Source organism: Gymnoscopelus microlampas (genome assembly GCF_963454915.1).
Source record: "Gymnoscopelus microlampas genome assembly, chromosome: 8".
NCBI lineage: Eukaryota > Metazoa > Chordata > Actinopteri > Myctophiformes > Myctophidae > Gymnoscopelus > Gymnoscopelus microlampas.
This window is the reverse complement of record NC_139945.1, coordinates 39,951,004-39,972,487: the sequence shown is the minus strand read 5'-3', so window position 1 is coordinate 39,972,487 and position 21,484 is coordinate 39,951,004. Positions and strand designations below refer to the sequence as shown.

The window sequence follows — 21,484 nt, the reverse complement described above, 5'->3', positions numbered from 1 at the left end:
AGCCATCCCTGGGGCATCAGTGAACTTTAACACCTCTCAGCAGGAGATCATGCAACTGTGGAAAAGATCAGAGATGTATTTAAAAGTTCTAATGGTGCTCTAACCGCTTATCCCATATGGTTGACCGGAGTCCCTCAGGGGTTTATACAAGGTTATTGTCTCTTTTCTGATATTGTGGGGAAAGTGGGGAAAATAGCTGATCGACAAGCTCACAACGCGTTGTGAGCTTGTCGATCAGCTATTTTCTGCAAAAGCTTTCCCCACAATATGGATGCTGCGGTTTAAGTAACCTCGCGTCACCAGACTTTCCACTTCGGAGGAAAGATGAGTCCGGTCACTGGTTCCAGCCACCTGATGACATAATGATGACGTAAAGTTATTTCCGCTCTGACCGGATCAGAAACCCGAAAATGGTATTGATCCCAGGCTAGGGTTTAAGTGATATTTTTTGGTTACAACTTCTCCTTTTAATAGTAATCTATAGAGTGTTTGTTCGGTAACAGGGGTCTCCCCGTCTGTTCAGCTCTTTAATTAACAATCAGGAGAAAGAACCCATTTATCTGCTTCAATTGTATTGTGTTCTACTTCCAAAATTGTCTGCTAGTTCTTTTTTTCCCAATTTCATTTGTTGTCTCCGCCAGGAGAGTTTGTTTTCACTTTCCGTCAGCCAAGCAAACATTGGTCGAGCCTCACGTGACACTTGACAATACGGTGAAATAGTGTGATCTGATTGGCTAGTGACATATAACGGACTATAAATACATGTGTCACTTTGAAAGAGTCTTTGCCTCTTTCAAAGTGAGGTAAGACAGGAATAATCACGAAATGGCTGAGAAATGGTGGATACTGTAACAATTGGATAGGACACTTACACAGACAGGACAGATAGGACACTTACACAGACAGGACGGATAGGACACTTACATAGACAGGACGGATAGGACACTTATACAGACAGGACGGATAGGACACTTATACAGACAGGACGGATAGGACAGTTATACAGTAACTCCAGGTGGGGATACCAGTTTTATCCAACTAAGGTTTGGATAAAACAGACGGATAGGACACGGATAGGACACTTGTGTCATGTTACTATGACACAGTAACATGTTCTAATTAGAACATAAGAATTAGAACATTCCCAACATTCCCAACACAAGTCTGCTGGCGGAGACTTGTGCTCCGAGGAGCACTTTTTCTAGTTTATCTTGTATCCCGTATGAGTTCTCTCTACTGATTGTATTAAATTGGTATCCTGATCTCTACTTGAAGCTGAGCACTGACTTTTAATCATTCTTTCTTACTGTAGCTCCAGCAGTTATTAGTTTTGTGTTTGTTTAATTGAAGTAAATTCTGGCACATCCAAAAAAAGAAAAAAATATTTATATTGTCCCCTGGTGATACGGTTATATAAATGTGTGTGTCGTCTGCGTAACTATGGTAACAGTATAGTTGTGAAAAAAGGTCTACAGTCCTGGTTACTAGTTGTGTCATTTATTTCTGTACATTCCAGTTATACTCTGAAGACCTCAGATGCAAATACATTTCTTCAGCAAAGCTTTTAAGTCTTTTATTCAGGTTTTTATTATTACGGGGCCAGGCTGCCAGCATGGCTCCTGGCCCTGTCTTAATATTCGCTTTATTCTGTCACTTCTTCTGCCACTTTTCGCAGTTCTGGCTGAACCGTGCTGTCGCTTTTTACGAAACTCTGCCATATGGTAGATGGTCATGAAAAACTATCAAGAAATAATTCTCACAATCTTTCGTCAAAAGGTGGCGCTATAGCACTCAATTGAAAATGGCAACTTTGAACAGGTACAACTCATGCCCTGTTTGACCTACAGCCATGAAACTTCGATACACACATGCGTCTCTTCATGCCCGACAACTTTCGTGGTCTGACTTTTGACCTCTGACCTTTAGATCGCCCACCATTTTGAATTAGATGAAAAACAGTCATTGGCTCATAACTTCTGCATTTTTTGAAAAACACTTAAACCCAGGATTTTTCAGCTATTTGGGTGAAACTGTATCATCAGTGTGAGCTCCTTTTTCACAGGTTCTGGTCTGTTGGTCCAATGGATTCTCGCTTAAGCGTGTGCCTTACAACCTCAAGGTTACAGGTTCAAGCCTCACTTGATGCAGACTTAATTTAAGTTGCATTTCACACAACATGAATGTGTCAATTAATGCATGTGCAATTGTTAAAGATAACATGAAATGCTTATTTGAGAGTATGTCTTTTCAATGTATGACATACTTCGTTGTGAAAATAGCCGATCTACAACCTTTCAGATAGCAACATTTTGTGAGCTTGTAGATCGCTACTTTCACTGGTTTCTGTTCCGAGGAGATGTACAATTTCTCTATCGGTAGATGGTTAGGGAACCAGTGATCTAGAGTAGTTAGCAAAACAAAGGCCTGGTCCGTCAGGGACGGAAAGAATTATATATATCAACAGACACTACTAGGACTATCATATCTCTAGCTCAAATGAGAAGAAAGGCAGCCTATGAGTCCGGAGGTCACTGGTTCGATCCCTGTCCCCGACGATATGTTGAGGTGATCGTGATTTGGCATTCATTGGCTTACGCTTAGTATTTCTTGAGATTAGGGGTTTGCATGTTCTCCCCGTGTCTCCTAGGGTAGGTACCCTCACAAAAACATGCAGTAATCCTGGTCACTATACTGCCTCCCCCTGGCCAGCTGGGGCGCCTGATGGAAGGGAACTGGTTGGAATAACGTGTTCCTTCCACGCGCTACGTCCAACCAGGGAAACTCTCCCCTGTCAGGTGACAAGAAGGTCAGTTGGCTCTCATGCATTGAAGGAGGCATGAGCTCGGCCCTGGCCTCCCTAGGTTGGCAGAGGGAAGGTAGTGCCCAGGATTACATAGACAATTGGCACTGGGTGTTAAAAATAGGGTTACAAAATCGTGGGATAAAAAAATGTAAGAGTAAAAAAAGAGATTAGGAGTAGGCATAGTTTTACTGGGGTGAGGGTTAGTGAGGGTTTAAAATGCTCATTTGTTAATTGCATGGTCTTCTTTCTCTCAAGTTCAGTCTTTTATGTTTCTATGGCTGATTGTGCATATTACTTATCATTGCTTCTTTCTTTCTTCTCTCTGTAATCACTGGCCCCGTATTATCGCTGCTTGCAGCTATATTGTTCTCCTTGTTTTCAATTTGAGTTTTCAAACGTTTTATTTTTTATGAATGCAAGAAAAATGGCTTTTATTTCAGCATGCTAACTTTCCAGGAAGAGAAAGGCTGTAATTAGTGTGGTTCACCCAAGGGGCAAGTCTTAGATATTTACGATGAGGCCGACAAAATGGCCAGAGTGGCGCTGTTTTACCCTGCGCCGACCTGCGGTGTCAGAAAGAATTTATTTTAACGCAAGTGAATGGGTTTTTTGACAAACTTTAGACTAGATTTTCTTACTGTAATAAAAATTGTCATAAATTCTATATGCTTCCAGTCGCTAGTTTAAAGTCTCCGTTCAATCATCAGGATATGCGTTTTGCTAAATTATGGTCCTATTTATTATAAAATTGACGATAAAGTAGGCTATTCTCTAGGAGGGGCGGGATGATTTGATTGACAAGCTACACAACCAATAGCATTCATTCCCCGCCTCCCGCTCTTGATTGACAAGCTACCCAACCAATAATGGTCTGGTCTCATTCTGACGCGTATTGAAAGATGGCGGACCTACAGTCTTGGTACAATCGGCTTCATTTTCGGTCTGTAGAAAGCAGCGGAGTGGGTTTGTCCATCTCATTTATACAGTCTATGGGTTCACCAGACTATAGTCAGAGGTGAACTTTATTTTTTATAGATAAACTTTATTTTGGCGCGCAATTTCTCCCACACTTTATTTTTCCCACACTCGTGCCATATGTCAAATTGACCGGCTTCACCGGGAATCTTGTACTTTTGGAAGGCTTGTACTTTGCTGGGAGAAAAAAAAAGTTTTTTTTCCTCGGAAACCGTAAGGGCTACGGTTACAATACTTGGAGGGGAGGTTAATAGTTTAGTGCAAGATTATTACAAAAAGAATCACATCAGTCGGCCTCATGGTGGCGCTATAACAGCACACTTTACCTTTTGGCCTATAACTCTTGAACCGTAGGTCGTAGAATAAAAAAATAATTTCCCCTGGATTCCTTGCTTCATGACACAACTCCCCATATAGGCCACGCCCATTTGCGTCAGGATAGAGTTTCCGCCATTTTGAATTTTCTTCAAAACACACTTTTAGCTCCTCCTCCCACATATTTTATCCAAATCCAAAAATCGGTACACATGATCTCTGGACCCATGCGATAAACATATCCAAACAGCATTGTAATAGTCCTTAACTTTCGTCCGTAATTGGCTTCAACATTTTGTGGGAGGGGCCCGTTTTACAAAAAATGCCAAAAATCACGAACGAAATGTCCGGTCAATCCCAAATTTGAATCACATGTCAAGGGTGGTTTACTCAACGAATCGCCAAAAGCATTTCCACTTAGGGGGTGCCACAAATGCACAAAATGTAACCGTTTGATGCAAAAACATGATTTTGGGCGGGATCAATCCTCTCGATGAAATACAAGCGATCTCAGGAGTGATGTGACTATATAATTGTGCCGTTACATTTGTGGGAGGGGCGTATTTCTTTAGTGGGAGGGGCCACGGATGCGATCGGCACCGAATTCGACCTGCACGGCCTCCGACGGTATTCCTCCTGGCGTCGGCGCAACCACACTTTGCAATTTCCCAGAATTGCGAAAATTCTAGTTTCTATTAAATTGGAATCCCCATAGATAATGAAATTGCTAGGCAGGTTTCTGAACTGTCCATAGTCCAACCCCAATGAGACACAGTTAGGTAGACAGAAATGGTGGCATCTTACAATAAGCATTAGTATGATTTATTATCTTTAACATTACACTCACAACTCACTGCTACCTGAGAGCAACAAAGATTGAGGGCCTTATTTTGCGCCCAAGTCACCTTACCCACTATTTGGGGATTTAGCATGGTGCAAGTCCCCGTGGCCAAGTTGCTATCTTCCGACACCAGCCTTATCCCTAAAACACCTACGCTACCCGTTACATTATGCATAGGTGTGGTTTGGGCGCTACATTAATAAAACCAATCACCGTGCTAGATGCTATTGCTTTTAAGACCAGGCTGCGAAAGCCGTTATCCCCAGTGCTATTAAGGAATTAACAGTCACACTTTTGTGGATTACAGTAACATTGTAATGACAATCACATTTACAATCACTTAATTCAGTCGTGCCGCTGTTTAGTTCTGCAGCCACACTGAGGCACTTTAATGTGTAATATCGGACATTACCCAACGTTTGCTTCATAAGCTCTAGCCTTGGATTGCCTTTCAATAAAACCATGTTTGATAGACATAAGCACCTACATGTTACTGATTATAGAGAATGTTATATAATCATCTTATCATATCATCTTATATAAACACAATTGACACAAGGAATTGACACTCTCACTTCTGCTGATTATAGGAAAATTTGAATCACAGACATTCGTTGAGAATTAGGAGTGAGGGAGACCTCTTAATGTTGTGCGCCCGGGCATTGCAGGCGCGCTCTACCAAACAAATTTGGCATAGCGGGTGATTTTAGAATCCGCTATGCGCTTTCCCATATGTGTGTGGGCCAGAGTCCCGATGAGCAGTTTGGTGACTTACATGGGGCGGCAGTGGCTCAGGGGTAGAGTGGCCGGGTAGAGTGAACTGGAAACCGCAAGGTTGCCAGTTTGATCCCGGGCTCGGGGGCTCCCCCAGAGTTAGTGTCGTAGTGTCCTTGAGCAAGATGCTGAACCCCTAATTGCTCCCGATGAGCAGGTTGGTGCCTTGCATGGTTTCCTCCGCCATCGGTGTATGAATGTATGGGTGTGTGAATGACATTGCAAAGCGCTTTGGATCAAGGTGCTGTAGAAATGCAGACCATTTAACATCTATGTCCGAGTCTCCTATTTCTGACTCATAAATTGCTTTGATTGAGATGTACAAGTGGAGAGGCTTGTTTAAATTGTAGCCTTGAGAGTGTTAATTTTGTCTCCCTGCTCTCCCACCCTAGCAGTGCATGTGTACAAAGCAGCTCCTCCACCCTCAGACTAAATCCAAAATTATTTTTAGGTTTCCTCTCCTTTACTTCTCCCCCTCTCCCTTCTGGTCTCTCTCTCTTATGTCTTAACTCTCCCTATATCGTATTTCAGACAATGTATTAAGCTGATGCAGCTAGTCTGTCTGTCTGTCTATCTGTGGGTCTGGACAAATATGCTTGTCGCCCAGCCTGGCCATACCTGACGTCACAGTACCGACGTGTGTGGGTGTGTGTGCTCACAGACCCCATCCCTCTCCAAGTAGGTGTTAAGACTGGCTGTCCATGGAGCGCTGTTAATTTTGTGTTAGCACTTAATCAGTGGCTAAAATGGCTCTGTATGTGTGCCCCCGACAATATAATTTCCCCTAACCCTGTTCAGGGGTATGCAGACGATGTCCAGATAGCCTCTCATCATGGGGCTGTAAAGAACATGCTCTCCAAAACCGATTCCTTTTTGGAATGGTCAGGATTAGGGGTAAAAGAATCCAAATGTGCAGTATTATATGAAAGGCGGAGCGGGGGAAACCGCTGGTACCACTCTAAAACAGATACACTAACTGATTTCACAATTTGCAATAAACCCCTTAAAGTCTATTCACGTCACAAGACTTACACATATTTGGGTCACAAGTTTAATGTGGCAGGCGAGTGGGGTGATCAGGTTGAGGTAATCATTTCTGAGTACTCCATCAGACTTGACTTAATCCACGCATCGCCTCTGCCTCTAATCATGAAACTGGAGGCAGTCAGAATAATAGCATTGGCCAAGGTACAACATATTTTCTCCAATGTACATGTTCCACGAAAATCACTACGTGATTTGACTGACAAAACTGTGCACCTAGTGAGACAATGAACTGGTCTTTTTTTTTTTTTTTTATATAATTTTTGTCCTGCGATTTTGTAACCCTTTTTTCACCCGGTGCCAATTTGCTAAGTGATCCTGGGCACTACACTCCCCCCACCAGCCTAGGGAGGCCAGGGCCGAGCTCATGCCTCCTTCAATGCATGAGAGCCAACTGACCTTCTTGTCACCTGACAGGGGGGAGTTTCCCTGGTTGGACGTAGCGCGTGGAAGGAACACGTTATTCCAACCAGTTCCCTTCCCCTCCATCAGGCGCCCCAGCTGACCAGGGGGAGGCAGTATAGTGACCAGGATTACTACATGTTTTTGTGAGGGTATTAACTACCCTAGGAGACACGGGGAGAACATGCAAACTCCACACAGAGTAGGCCCTTTCGCCAACCCCCACCTAGGGTATGGGCGCTGATGACGTGGAGGAGAAGACACGCCCCCAGCGCCCACAGCATCCCCGGCGGGAATCGAACCCCGGACCTTCTAGCTGTGAGGCGACAGCGCTACCGACTGCGCCACCGTGCCCCCACAATGGCCTGGTCTTAACACACACAACACGTGACATTATATTTCACAGTAAACATGAGGGTGGTATGGGTGTTCCCAGTTTTGAATGGACATATATTGCTACGAGGCTCTCCCATTTGTTAAATATGCTGAACAATGATGACCAGTATGTGAGAGAGCTTGCACGTTCATCTCTGTTCCTGGACCTAAAACGACGTAAGGTCCCCCTGGCATGTGGCTCGGATCCTAGCTTCCTAGGCTTCAGGAGGAAGCCTAGTGGAAAGCTAGACAGTCACTCTCCCGGCTTCGGTGTGTGGTCAGACTGGCCAGACTTAAACGATCTGTGATGTGCGTGCGTGCGTGCGTGCGTGCGTGCAAATAACCCTGGCAATGACATGGAAAACTGAAAATAGCATTTCAGTTATGTTCTGATTTTTAAACAATAAATCAGATTGTATGAAGTAACTCAATAGTTGAGTAGTCTTTTCCACTACTTACTTTATTGATCAAGTAATTGAATAACTACTTTCACTTCTGCTTGAGTCATTATTATTTATTATAAGTGCAGTTTTTGGCTACTCTACCCACCTCTGCTGGTATGTTCCTTTAATGTAATTTTTTTCTATTTAAAAAAACGTTTTGCTTTTTCTTCCTTTATTGAAAGTATACAGTAGACTGACAGGAAATGGGGTTAGAGAGAGATGGGGAGTGACACGCAGCAAAGGTTGTCGGGATCAGGATTCGAACCCGCGTCACGCTGTCAGGGCAGCCTAGGTTCCCGGACCGCTACACCAGCCGTCCGGGCCCTACAATGCCATTTTCACTGAAAAACATCTCTTTAATCTTCATTTTCCAGTACCTGATATTCCATTAGACTCTATCTCGTATTCAATGTCAGTTTTGTCATTTAACGGGGAATACAGTACCTTCATCTTGCAGTGATGTTTAGTGATTTGTAGTCTCTGCCTGTCCAAAACAGCAAACATTATGGACTCTAGTCAATCAATGAGAGGAGCAAACACACTGAGCACTGTCAATATGTTTACTGAGGGAGGCAGACACAAGTAGAAAAAAAAGGAACCAAAGGGTTTTAGGGGCGAAGAGATAAGGCCTGCAAGCCAGAGATTGGAATGACAGCACTGACTCTGTATTAGAATCTGGGGGAAAGATTTTGTCTCGCTGTCTTGTTAATGTCACATCACACTGTGACATTGGCTCTTTGACAGAATCACACATATTTGCATGCATGTGTGCACGTATACAAACATGCACACATGCAAACATGTGCACTTGCACGTGCGCACACACACACACACACACACACACATGCTAATGATAAATGTTGTAACGTTAATGTTAATTTAGTTTTTTCTTTTTTCTCTCTATGAACAAAATAATTTTGCCTTTTGATGGCAAGAATGAAGAATTTTGTTTGCATAGTTCTGCTACAATGCTACTGATACTGTTATAACTTGCATGAATATTCAGTACATAAGCACAATGGCACTTCATATAATTTGTTCACTTCAAGTGTGTTGATTTAGTTTGTTTGCTATGAACAAAATAATTGCTTATGGAAATTAGGTCACATACCTTAATGTTTTTGTGTTGCATAAAGGACATCACAATTACATCCGTCAAACCAGATGCATTGTTTGAGTGTTATAGTACTAATTTTCAACAGCTGTCCACAGGAGGCTTTTATAAATAGAATGACACTAATATAAAAAACAAATCAAATTCAAGGAATTAAACATCACTATAATCACAATACATAAACTGTGAAACAAAAGCAACATAAACTAGAAAAAGTGCTCCTCGGAGCACAGGTCTCCGCCAGGTCAGGTACGTTATTCTGGCCTCCTGGTGGCGCTATAATAGGCCAATGTGAAAATGGTGCCATTTATCCCATCCCAACAATACAATCAGAGAGCCGTGCGCCTTTGGAACCTCAACCATTAAGGAACAACTCACGGCCAAAGCACTGCTCCATTTTACTCCCAACTTGCTACAAAAATCGCTCATGCAAAAGTATATAAGTAATTCTACTTAATTTTCAACCTTCACATGTGCCTCCTTTTCTAATAATCATAAAGTGTCATAAAGTGTCTGCTCGCAATTTACTTCCGGGTGGTCAATCTCACCAGCCAATCATCATCTGCGAAACAGTGACCACCCTTTCACGTTGCCACGTCCGTTGCCACGTCTCGCTGACGTGCGCGAAACAAGCGCTGCCGTGCGCACTATGCGAACGACACCAAAAGCGCCCAAAAATCCGCCGACCATTGCTTATACAAAACATCAGACCTGGCAACGCAGCCTACGCCAATCATGTGTGAGAGATCTACAAGCTATGGGGCAGAGACGCCGTGTGCCATGCACCGTATCTTAGCAACAACGAAAGCGCTCACTCTCATTGGTCGTGTCACGCTAAGAGCAGTTTCCAGACAATGGCATCGCAGAGAGCTTTAGTGTTGATTCAGTCGCAGCGACGACGGACAGGGCGCTGTGATAGTTGGCATGTAGCTAACGCTAACGTGGTTGTCATGCCTGCAGCGGCTGTGCAATCACTTTGTCAACAATGCACGTTTGTGTGGTAAATGTTATTATTGCTGCTCCGTTAGTCCATTGTAGATGGTGTATGTTGTGGCCGTGTGTCTTCTGGTGAAGCTCCACAGCAACTCCAGTAACTAACGTAATGGCAGGACCGCCCCGTGCAACGCACGTTTAGGCTGCATTATGGTAATGTAGTGATTTCAGATCATTTCGGTCCGATTAGGCCAGTGGCTATCCCCCCCCCCCCCCCCCCCAAATAATCATATTTGAACTGGGGACCCTCCCATTTTGTTTGACTCCGTTCCACAAGTCAATATTGTGAAAATAGCAGATCTACAAGCTCACAACGCCTCACGTTGAGAGGCGTTGTAAGCTTGTAGATCGGCTATTTTCAACATGTTTGCCTCTTTCTTATATTATTTGACAATGTGGCCAATGTTTTATAGTATAGTTTGTTGACTACTTTTGTTGCAGTAATGGTCTTTTCCTTTACTTTAGCTTTTTTATTGTCTCCGCCAGGCCGAAAGGCATGGCGCGAGAGTATGTTTTACCCCCTGTCCGTCCGTCTGTGGATAGCTAATCTCCCGCATCGTTGGCTTGATCGCAGCGAAACTGTGCACACACTGGATGCCAATTCAGAACCTCTGCCCCATTTCTTTCACATGGCCCTGTTATAGTGCCACCAGGAGGCCGCTTTTTGCAAAACACATTTTCTCACACTACTCCTACATATTTTGTCCTAACATCACGCAAATCGATACACAGTATCTCTATAGTCATTAAAAAAAAAACGGTCTTTCAGATTTTTCATATTCCATCCTGATTGACTAAAAATGGCTTCCAAAGTTTGCAGGACTGCTCCGTTTTGACCAAAATGCCTCAAATTATGAACACAGCATGCACTTTCCGTGCAACTTTGCACCCACATTCCCACTATGCCGAGGAAGAAATTCCACTTGAGATTTTTCTAATCAGCCTCATGGTGGCGCTATAACAGTCCGATTTGTGTTTTTACCTATAACTGCACCAATCTGTGTAAAACGTTGTATGTGCACTCTCTAGAGGTCGAGGAAAAACCTTTCCCCTGCATTTTTCACATCTACCTTTTATAGCGCCACCAGGAGGCCGACTTATGTAAAACATATTTCTTTACATTACTCCTTCCGATATTATCTAAATTTAACGCAAATCGGTATACATGATCTCTATAGTCATGTGATCAAGACGGATCTGTTTAATCTTTCATATTCCATCCCGATTGGCTAAGATTCACATCTAAACTTTGCACAAAATGCCGCAAATCATGAATGCAGCGTCCGATTGCGGTCAACTTTGCACGCACATTCACACTATGTTGAGGAACAAGTGCTAAAGACACTGCTGGGCATTGACTTTCATATGGACATTGATCTACACACTGCAGGTATGTCTGTTACACACACAACATCAAACTACACACTACAGGTATGATGCAGCGTTTGCATTCCAGCCAGCACGCCAGCGTACTTCCCATATGGTTTCAAGGTGGGCTAAACCATATGGACCCCATGTCAGCAATGTCAGCACGATCCACTTCAGTCCCAACTGGGATGCCCTTGTGGGACATACGTGTGTTCTACCTGGGCCTTAGGTGGGCCCCACCTAGGCAATTCTATGTGGGGCCGAGGTGGGTCTTAACTGCGATGCCCATGCGGGCTATAAGTAGCTTCTACCTGGCCCTTAGGTGGGCCCCAACTAGCCACGTTTATGTGGGACCAAGGCGGGTCCTAACTGGGTTTGCCCATGCAGGCTTTAACTGGGTTCTACCTGGGCCCTAGGTGTACCCTAACCAACCAGAGTGCAGTGCCCATCGCTCCAAATGTTGTGACGTCAGGGCTCTCAATACTGCACATTGGTGGAGGAGGAGGGGCCGCAGGGCGACCGCACACATCGCTGAACCAATGGTAGCCCACGGATGTTTCCTCTGGAGATTTAAAATCTGCCCCTCTATGCCACATATCATCCGCGCTACAGGGTCTTCACTGACCGAGCCACGGCCCCACTGGCCCTCATGACGCTACGCCACTTATATGCGCTGCCAAGTGGCCGCGGGCGCTACGTGGGCGTGGCCGCGGGCTAGACACGAGGCCCTGCTACGCAGGGCCGAGCTTCTAGTAATTAGCAATCAGACACAGCATTCATGATGTGAGGCATTTTGTTCCAAAAATGTGTTTTGCTAAATTAGACCTGCTGGTGGCGCTATAACAGGCCAATGTGAAACGGGTGGCATTTCTTCCTCGGCCTAGTGGGAATGTGCGTGTGAAATTTCACGGAAATCGCAAGCTGTGTTCATGGTTTGAAGCAGTTTGTTCAAAACGGACCAATCCTGCAAACTTTGGATGGCAACCTTAACCAATGAGGATGGAATATGGGAAATCGGACAGATCAGGGTTGATCACATGACTATAGAGATACTGTGTACCGATTTGCATGACGTTTGGTTAAAAACTGTAGGAGTAATGTGAAAAAATGGGTTTTGCACAAATCGGCCTCCTGGTGGTGCTATAACAGGCCCATGTGAAAAATTTGAGGCAGAGGTTCTGAATTGGCATCCAGGGAGTGTGTGTGCACAGTTTCGCAGCGACCGGGCCAACGGTGCCGGAGATTTGGTGGTAACAGACGGACAGGACGGACGGACACACGGACACACGGACACACACACGGACGGAGGGTAAAACATACTCTCTTGCCATGCCTTCGGCCTGGCGGAGACAATAATCGTTAGAATCAGAATCTGTTCATGTGAGCACTTTTGATGAGCACTTTAACCATCATTTGAGTCCTCTGGAATTTTGTTTTGTTATTTGTTACTGTTACTGATGCCAGTAGCCAAAATGAAATCTGGATTGTACTCTCTTATTTGACTGAACCCAATACTGTTGGATAAATGCTAAGAATGGAGCTAATTCCATTTGGAGAACAGTGAACACCCAGGACATCCAGAAATGTATATCCAAATTATATTGCATGGATTGCAATTTTAGCTCATCACCATGCTTTTTCAGCCTTAATCCCCTTCTCCTCTTTTGAAAGAGAAAATGCACTTTTGAAGCGAAGTGCACTTGAATTTGCTGTCCCTGAAAAGTATTCCCTATATCTTTCTGAAGTGCTTATATTCACACACTGTCTATAACTTGATTTGATCATATAAACTTGACACACAGTCTTATTATTTGTATTGCTTCTTTGTCTCTTTTTTTTTGCCTTCACATTTCTTGCATTTTCATTGCATTGTCCGATCCTTCCTGTCTGTCTCTCTTGATAATACACATACATTAACCACTAAAAATAATAAGTACATAATATGTTAATCGATGAGGAAATATTTATATTATTATGTAAAATTCATTCATTTTAATTGTACAGTAGTTATCACTTTTATGTTATTGTCGTTTGTTGCTATTGGTGGACCACAATGGAAACAAAACTTATATTTTTTGTGTTTTTTAACCACATTGATGTTTTTAAGTTGTGTAATGAGTTTTAAAATCTTCAATAAAATCTTCAATTAATTAATCAATCAATCAAAAATCAATCAATTAAGTGAAGATAACTCTCTCTCTCTGTTATCTCTCTCGCCGCAACTTGAAACAGTAAAAAAATAGTATCAGTGATACATGCCGTGGTGATACACAACATCACCATGGCAACACAGTCTTAATGATCATGGCAACAAGCGTGAAGATTGAGAATCACGAAAGAGGCGTGCAGTGCGACTTCACTGTGAAGTCACAGCTCAATTGACTCTAATGGTGCCCTCTAATTTCTGTTCTCCCTCATTCATCAGTGTCTCCTCTCTTCCTTTGTTCAGACAAGCACTAATGATGTTGAAGAGGCACTTGATTGGGTAGTTTGAACTCTAATGTTTTGTAGTCATGAAGGGAAAATCACTATTTTTCCCCACATATTATGTTTTAAACTTTTTGAAATATTTAATTCCAGTTTTTATAAAGGAAGTCAGTGGGGCTCTGATTGGGCTGTGGAGTCGTACGTCATAGATAATATCTATCTATTATGTCATAGACAACTGACATCATATGACTTACTGTATGTTATTAATAGGCTGGCCACTTGAAGTCCAACATCCACCTCAGAGCCACACCGTTCCCATGTGGTTCCCCAGATCAGTGGTGGAAGAAGAACTCACATTTTTTACCCTATTGTAGAAATAGTCTGTTACAAGTACAAGACCGGTATAAAAAATGTACTTGAGTAAAAGTACAAAAGTATTGGCATCAAAATGTACTTAAAGTACCAAAAGTAAAAGTACTCATTATGCAGAATGTCCCATTTCACAACTGTTAAAAATTTATAAAAATCTTTTGAAAATAGCAGATCTACAAGCTTGAAGTATATAGGGATAAAGTTGTTAATTCATGTTTTGTAATAATATAATAAAAATCTATAAAGTACCTACTAACTAAAGTTTTCAAATAATTGTGGTGGAGTATAAAGTATTTGCCTCTGAGATGTAGTGGAGTAGAAGTAAAAGTACTGAAATCTAATATAAGTGAAAAAATACCTCAAAATTGTACTTAAGTACAGTACTTGAGTACATGTACTTATACTTTCCACCACTGCCCGAGATCCACATGATTAGATCTTTTTTATGCTACTAGCTGTGTAACGCCCGGAGCATTTGACCTCACAGACCAGGTTAGAGGTTGCTATGGTTACAGAGACATGAGAGAAACACTTTTCTATAACTTGACACCCAATACTACAGTATACTGTGTGCAGAATTATCATATCTACAAGTGCACAACAATAATATTGTGGAAAATCTGGTTAAAATGACTTGTACTGCAATCATTCTAACGTGCCTTTACATGATCAATGTAAAGACATTTCTTTACATTGATAATGTAAAGACATTTCTTTACATGATCAATGTAAAGACATTTCTTTACATGATCAATGTAAAGACATTTCTTTACATGATCAATGTAAAGACATTTCTTTACATTGATAATGTAAAGCCATGTCTTTACATTGATAATGTAAAGACATTTCTTTACATGATCAATGTAAAGACATTTCTTTACATGATCAATGTAAAGCCATGTCTTTACATTGATAATGTAAAGCCATGTCTTTACATTGATAATGTAAAGACATTTCTTTACATGATCAATGTAAAGACATTTCTTTACATTATCAATGTAAAGCCATGTCTTTACATTGATTCAAACAGATCGCCAAGAGCGGATGATGTAAAATTAGCATGGGAAATCTTATATTAACCCATTGAAACGCATCTCTGTCATTTTAGATTTCTTTGGCTATTCAAAAATAGCAGATATACAAGCTCATAGCGCGGTGCCGCCCTACGAGCTTGTATACCTGCAATTTTTGAATAGCCAAAGTATAAAATAATGGTTATAGCTGAAATCTAAAATGACACAGATGCGTTCCCGGATTGAATGGGTTAACAAATGCAGTTAATACTGTACGTCTGGCATTGATCCTATGAGAAGCGTTTCTCAACCCCCATAATGAACCTCCCACACCAGCACACAGCAAATCCCCCAAAGTACCAAACTCAAGCAGGGGGGGAAATACATGGCACTTTATAGCTTCCGTAAATTGTCATTTTGCCTGTCTGCTGCACGGTAACACCAAACTGCCTGCTCCAACATTTGTCTTGACATATGCTCATATCATACTTACAAAAAATGATTGGTTTCAGATACCTGCAGCATGTTTCTAGGCTTTCCTCTCCTTCCCTTGTCTTTTCTTTTCATTCTTTGTGAGTTTTGCTGTCTGAATGAAATGAACGCAGAACATGCAGAAATAAACAGATTCTAGTCCTTCTGGCAAGCTGGAGTGCATGTCTGATTGAATATTCCTGATTGGAATAACTTTAACAACCATATGTTCTGCCTAACCTTGTTTGCATATGTACATTTCCTTCTCTTGTGGCATTAAGATGATACATTTATTTTTCAGTTCTTAGGAATGTGCTAAAAAAAAGGAGTAATATGTCTGTGTGAGAGAGACATGTATTTTAGAAAGATCCGTCTTCTTTCCGCTTTAACATCCATTTCCATTCTGCCTACTTCCTTTCTGTCTTTCTCTTCTTCCATTCATCATGTCTATTTCTCCGTTTCACGCATGCTCATGTCATGTGCTCTTTCTGTCTAACCACTTGTATGCAGATAGATGGCTTCAGGCTTTTGCACCAGCACAGAAATAAATTCCTCTAAATCTACCTTGTTATATGGATTATCTTTGCAACGCACAAAGAACTGAACCTAATTAGCTTTATACGTACAATTTATATGTACAATCTGTGCCTTTCTCACACCTCCAGAACTTTTAGTAGCTGGTTACAAGGAAATTGTGCCGCTCCGTTGTTAGGATGCCCGACTTTGCGGTTGGAATTAGTACAGAGGCACGGAATAGAGTTCAACCAGATGGTGTATTTATTCACCAAACCAATACAGATAACATTCAATCATTGTTACCACATTGACATGGTGGTGTCTAGTTTTCCACCCCTCTCCTCTCTCTCACAATCAACCTCAACAATAAAACCTCACTACACACATATTGCACTCTCCGCATTGCACTAAGGTGAACTGTGCAAAATACAAAAAGTGCAAATGTGCCGTGCAAATATCATTCAATAAAGAAGGGTTACATCAAATATACGTAACAGAGGACCTCTCTCTGTTACGTCCGTGTTTGTTCGTTCTGCCTTATGTAGACAACATCAAAGGGCACCTGTAGCTGTGCACCTACTGTACAGTATGACTCACTAATGAGGTGGAGCTGAGAATTACGGTGAACTTGGCTGCCTCTTGTCAGATTAGGGCAGGCTGAGATAATCATCCAATTAGTTCTCAATTGTAGGATGGGATATCTGGGGTAAAACTGCATTGGGACTTATTGGCTCATCAATTATGAGCCAGGTACTGTACACTGGGTAGTTAATTAATTGAGTTAAGTAACACGTATTTTAGCGAGGGCACTTGCTTGGTATCTCTGGTAATGTCAGTATTCATTTATTCCTTCAATTAGTTGTATGTTTGAGGTATCCGGTTGGCGCAAGGGTAAGGCTTTCTACCCAGCACCATGGGGTTTGATTATTCCACGATCCCCAAGCGTCCCAACAAACACAATTTGATGTGTTCGTGGGTGGGAAGCTGGCAGGGGAGGATGATCTGTGTCGCCGTACTAGCGACTCCCACAGATTGGTTGGGGAGCCTGTTCAGCAGGGAGCAGGACTGGGTGTTACTCTGCATGTTGAACATTGAAGCTCCTCGCTGTCAGGTGAAAAGAAGCGGCTGGCAGCTGAGGCGATACCAAGACCCCACATCAAACAGTAGGCGTTGGCAGTGACAGGGACTATACACATGGGGGACTTGGCAATGACTAAAAAAAATATATATATATATATATATATATACATACACTGTATATATTAAATTATGTTTAGATGAGCTGAGTGAATTCTTGATTATCAGTTTTTTTTCTTTTTTTTATAATTTAGAGATGTCAATCATTGTATTCCCTCTTTTCTCCCAATGTATTTGTTATGCCAATTCCTGTATTCCACATAGATTTTTGTGTAGTCTTGTCACTGCTAGCGCCTAATGGCTCACCTGCGATTGAGGAACCCCCGTCGGGAGGACATAATGTTTGTGGAGAAACACTACTCACTGTTCAACACGGAATGGACTGTTCCTCACCGTATGGGCGCTCGGCCAAGCCAGAGGCACCGCGACTCAAATTAATGAGGGACAGAACTGGGAGCAGATAGTGACAGATGCAGGGAGAAACTGTCACTGTCACTTTCTCTGTCTATATAGTGAGTGAGCAAGAATCAGACCAAGATACCACTGCTGGGGGTGGCTGGTGGCGCAGCCAGTTAATGAACTGATCATATGCTTCTTGTGAGTCGCAAGGACCTTTGCGAGTTTGAATCCGTACAGTAAAAAAAGTGGGTGAAAATCTTTGTCGTACAAGCTCCCATCATTTACTGTTTTCAGGAAAAGGGAAATAATAGAGAGAAAGAAAACAAGTCAAACAGGTTAGGTCAAATATTCCTATAGAGTGAATTTACAAACATCCGGTATCTACATCGGTTAGAAAATAAAAATGGCAGTGTGAATGGCAGCATTACATGGCAAAGAAAAGATACCACTGTTGAATTATGATGAGAGAAATTTCACTTCTTCTCCTCTCCTCTCCTCTCCTCTCCTCTCCTCTCCTCTCCTCTATTCCTCTTTTCTTTCTTGCAGAGACTAAGGCTGAATTGGAGGATCTGATGGCAGATATCAAGAAGCTGGCTAACAAAGTGCGCTCCAAATTATTGAGTAAGTACAGTATTCTTTCATCTCATCCCCTCTACTCCCATGTTAACTCCTTCCCTCTCCTTCCCTCCTCTCACCTATCATTCTATCTATCTATCTATCTATCTATCTATCTATCTATCTATCTATCTATCTATCTATCTATCTATCTATCTATCTATCTATCTATCTATCTATCTATCTATCTACAGTATCTATCTATCTATCTATCTATATATATAATTATTCCCATTATTCATAATATGTTATGTATAATTTATGTGTGTATATGTGTAATTATGGCTCACTAGCTATCAGTAAGCCCTGTAGCATCTCGCACTTTCATTTCTCCCACCATATCCCTCTGCATCACTGCCTGTCTCATTCACTCAACTACACTGTCTTCCCAGTCTCAATAAAACATGATTTCACTCCTTTTTTCCACACGCTAGTATATTCACTGTGTGATTAACTAACATGGATTTCCACTGCTTGCCCCTATGTTTTCCTCTTGCTCCTAGGGCTGCAACTATCAATTATGTTATTAGCGATTCTATTGATTACCGTTTCGATTAATGGAATAATCGAGAAGGGTGCTTTTTATATATTTCAAAGCATTTTATAAACCAACTGTGAAATTCTGAATCTAGTTCAATAGGAAGATGGGTTGTGAATGAGCAGGTCCTCACATCACTGTGTAATTCAGTTTCCTTTAAAGGTGATGATTGATGGCATTGAGCCTATAGTGACAGCTCCTCTACTAGGATTGGCAGGCAAAAAAAACGTCATGAAACCTTGTGCCCATGTTCTGGGGCAAACATTCGCCGAAAATAGCCGATCTACAACACATTGCATTGCGACATTCCCTTTCTGGTATTAATGACATTCTGTCACATTCTGTCACTTTGGATGTGTGATTATTGTGCTTAGGCCGTATGTCACACTCAGAGCACTTAGAGCACCATAATAGAATACAATACCGCACAGCCATTTTCATGTAAATGATGTGCAGTCAACTTTATTTCTTTTTTTCACACACCAATGCATATAGGCTAGTAATTGCCTCAGCACTCATTTCTCAGCATCACCTTTGACCCAGTGATTCAATTTATTTTCACTGGTTCATTTTCAGATATCCTGCATACCATTGAACAGGAGGAGGCGCAGAATAGATCCTCAGCTGACCTGCGGATACGCAAGACACAGGTATTTTATTATTTTTTCCCCATTTCACCTGACAGAACAGAATTGCACAAGCTTTATTGATCCCTGGAGAGAAATTCAGAAGCGACAGCAGCCAGGTTGCAACACAGGAAAGACAAAGGTAAAACTAAAATAAAACAAAACCATATAAATAACTTAAAGAGCTGGTGCCATGTTTTTGCACTTTTTCTGTTTTTCATGTGTCTATGAGGTTGATAGAACTTCATTAAGCCCCTCCGTGGTGGTTTTATGGTGTTTTATGTCTTCTCTGACTATTTGGAGTTTCTTCCTGGAGGCTGAAACCTTGAGGGTCAAACGTGCCAATAGAGAAACAGCGCTTTAGTGACATAGTAAAAACATACCCTCCCCCTCATTATCATAACACAACAGGTGTGGGCATGAGGAGGGACTAGGACAGGTGGGTGGTGCTAAGGTGGAGGAGGTGCTAAGGTGAGAACCAGGTATACTTAATGAACTGGAGGCGTGGCCACATAAAAACATAATTTTAACAATTTATGTACACAAATCTTCCTCCTAGTATAACCATAATACCTGATGATTATGTTTTAGGGGGGGGGGGGGGAATCACTGAAAATCACGGCACCCCGTCTTTAAGATAATGGGACTAAAATATGAATATATATGTACTGTAGACTACACGAAATTAACATATTTTAAGGATAGTAAGGTTACTGTAGTTCGATCCAAGATGTTACAAGACATGCACCAGTGTAAGCTTCCAAAGCTTGTTTGCTGCCGTACAAACTTTATACTATCTTATTTCAGCATTATTTTCTAGATACTGTACATCATGCCTACTAAGACTTCTCACGTATTTTCTTTCTGATCATTGTCAACCTGTACTGTACATATAGCAAGTGTGCATAAGTGAAGAGTTGTGTTTTTGTTGCTCCCTCCAGCACTCCACACTGTCCCGCAAGTTTGTAGAGGTGATGTCAGAGTACAACGCCACCCAGTCAGACTACAGGGAGCGCTGCAAGGGACGCATCCAGAGACAGTTGGAGATCAGTGAGTAGACCTGGAGTGATACGTTTCTTTTCTCTTTCTCTCTTTGTTGCAGAAACATTACTTTTCCAAATGATGTACAAATGATCTCAGGAGTCATGTGAGAATGAGCATCAAACAGGGTTCTGATATTCTATACTGTTTGCCGGTAATTGGCTTCCAACATTAGTGGGAGGGGCACATTTCTTACAAAAAGTGCCATATAGTGTTCCATCCAATCAACCCCAAATCTACAGGTCCCTCAACATCGGCATGTTGAGGGACCTGTAGAGCACCCCTTCCAAAAGAAATTTCACTTCTGCCCTTAGGGGGCTCCACGAATGCAAAAGGTTGCACCATATGTACAGATAGTTAGAAGAAACACGCACATCTGATACCAAATAAGGCAGATGCTGAGCTGAAGAAAAAAACACTCGCACACTGCTGGAAAATATTTATTGCACCCAATGAGTCCCTAAGATTCAAGACATTTTTATTTGTCACTGACTTACACAGGTACAATCAGCAACATTTTGTTGGGACTTGTCCCGCAGATTGTGCTACATACATAACATTACAATCTATTAAAGCAGGAAAAGAAGAAAAGAATAGAATGACAAAATAAAAAGTAATATATACAAATGTACATGATAGGGCTATACCCTAATACAAGCACAGTAACATATCATAATTAGCAGAGTTTCAGTGTGCAGTCAATTTCAGATCAAAAACTGAAATGTTCATCCAAATGTGCAAAGTGACCATGGGCAACCTCAGTGAAGTTCAGAATCAGAATCAGAATCAGAATCAGAATCAGGTTTATTGTCACATCACAGGTTTACAAGGTAAAAAAGTGGGTGAAATTCGTTTTTGTACATCACTCCCATCGCAGCG

At 41.9% G+C, this 21,484-nt stretch overlaps 1 protein-coding gene across 1 annotated transcript in view; it reads left to right on the top strand.

Moving 5' to 3' along the window:
- The window catches only part of stx1a (syntaxin 1A (brain)), a gene marked incomplete at its 3' end in the record, with an annotated part of 58,963 nt that overhangs the window by 14,843 nt on the left and 22,636 nt on the right, over nucleotides 1–21,484 (top strand). The window contains exons 3-5 of the mRNA XM_084064671.1: nucleotides 18,332–18,406; nucleotides 19,515–19,588; nucleotides 20,506–20,614. Of these exons, the coding sequence (XP_083920797.1) occupies nucleotides 18,332–18,406; nucleotides 19,515–19,588; nucleotides 20,506–20,614 (258 nt within the window). The remainder of the gene's footprint in view (nucleotides 1–18,331; nucleotides 18,407–19,514; nucleotides 19,589–20,505; nucleotides 20,615–21,484) is intronic.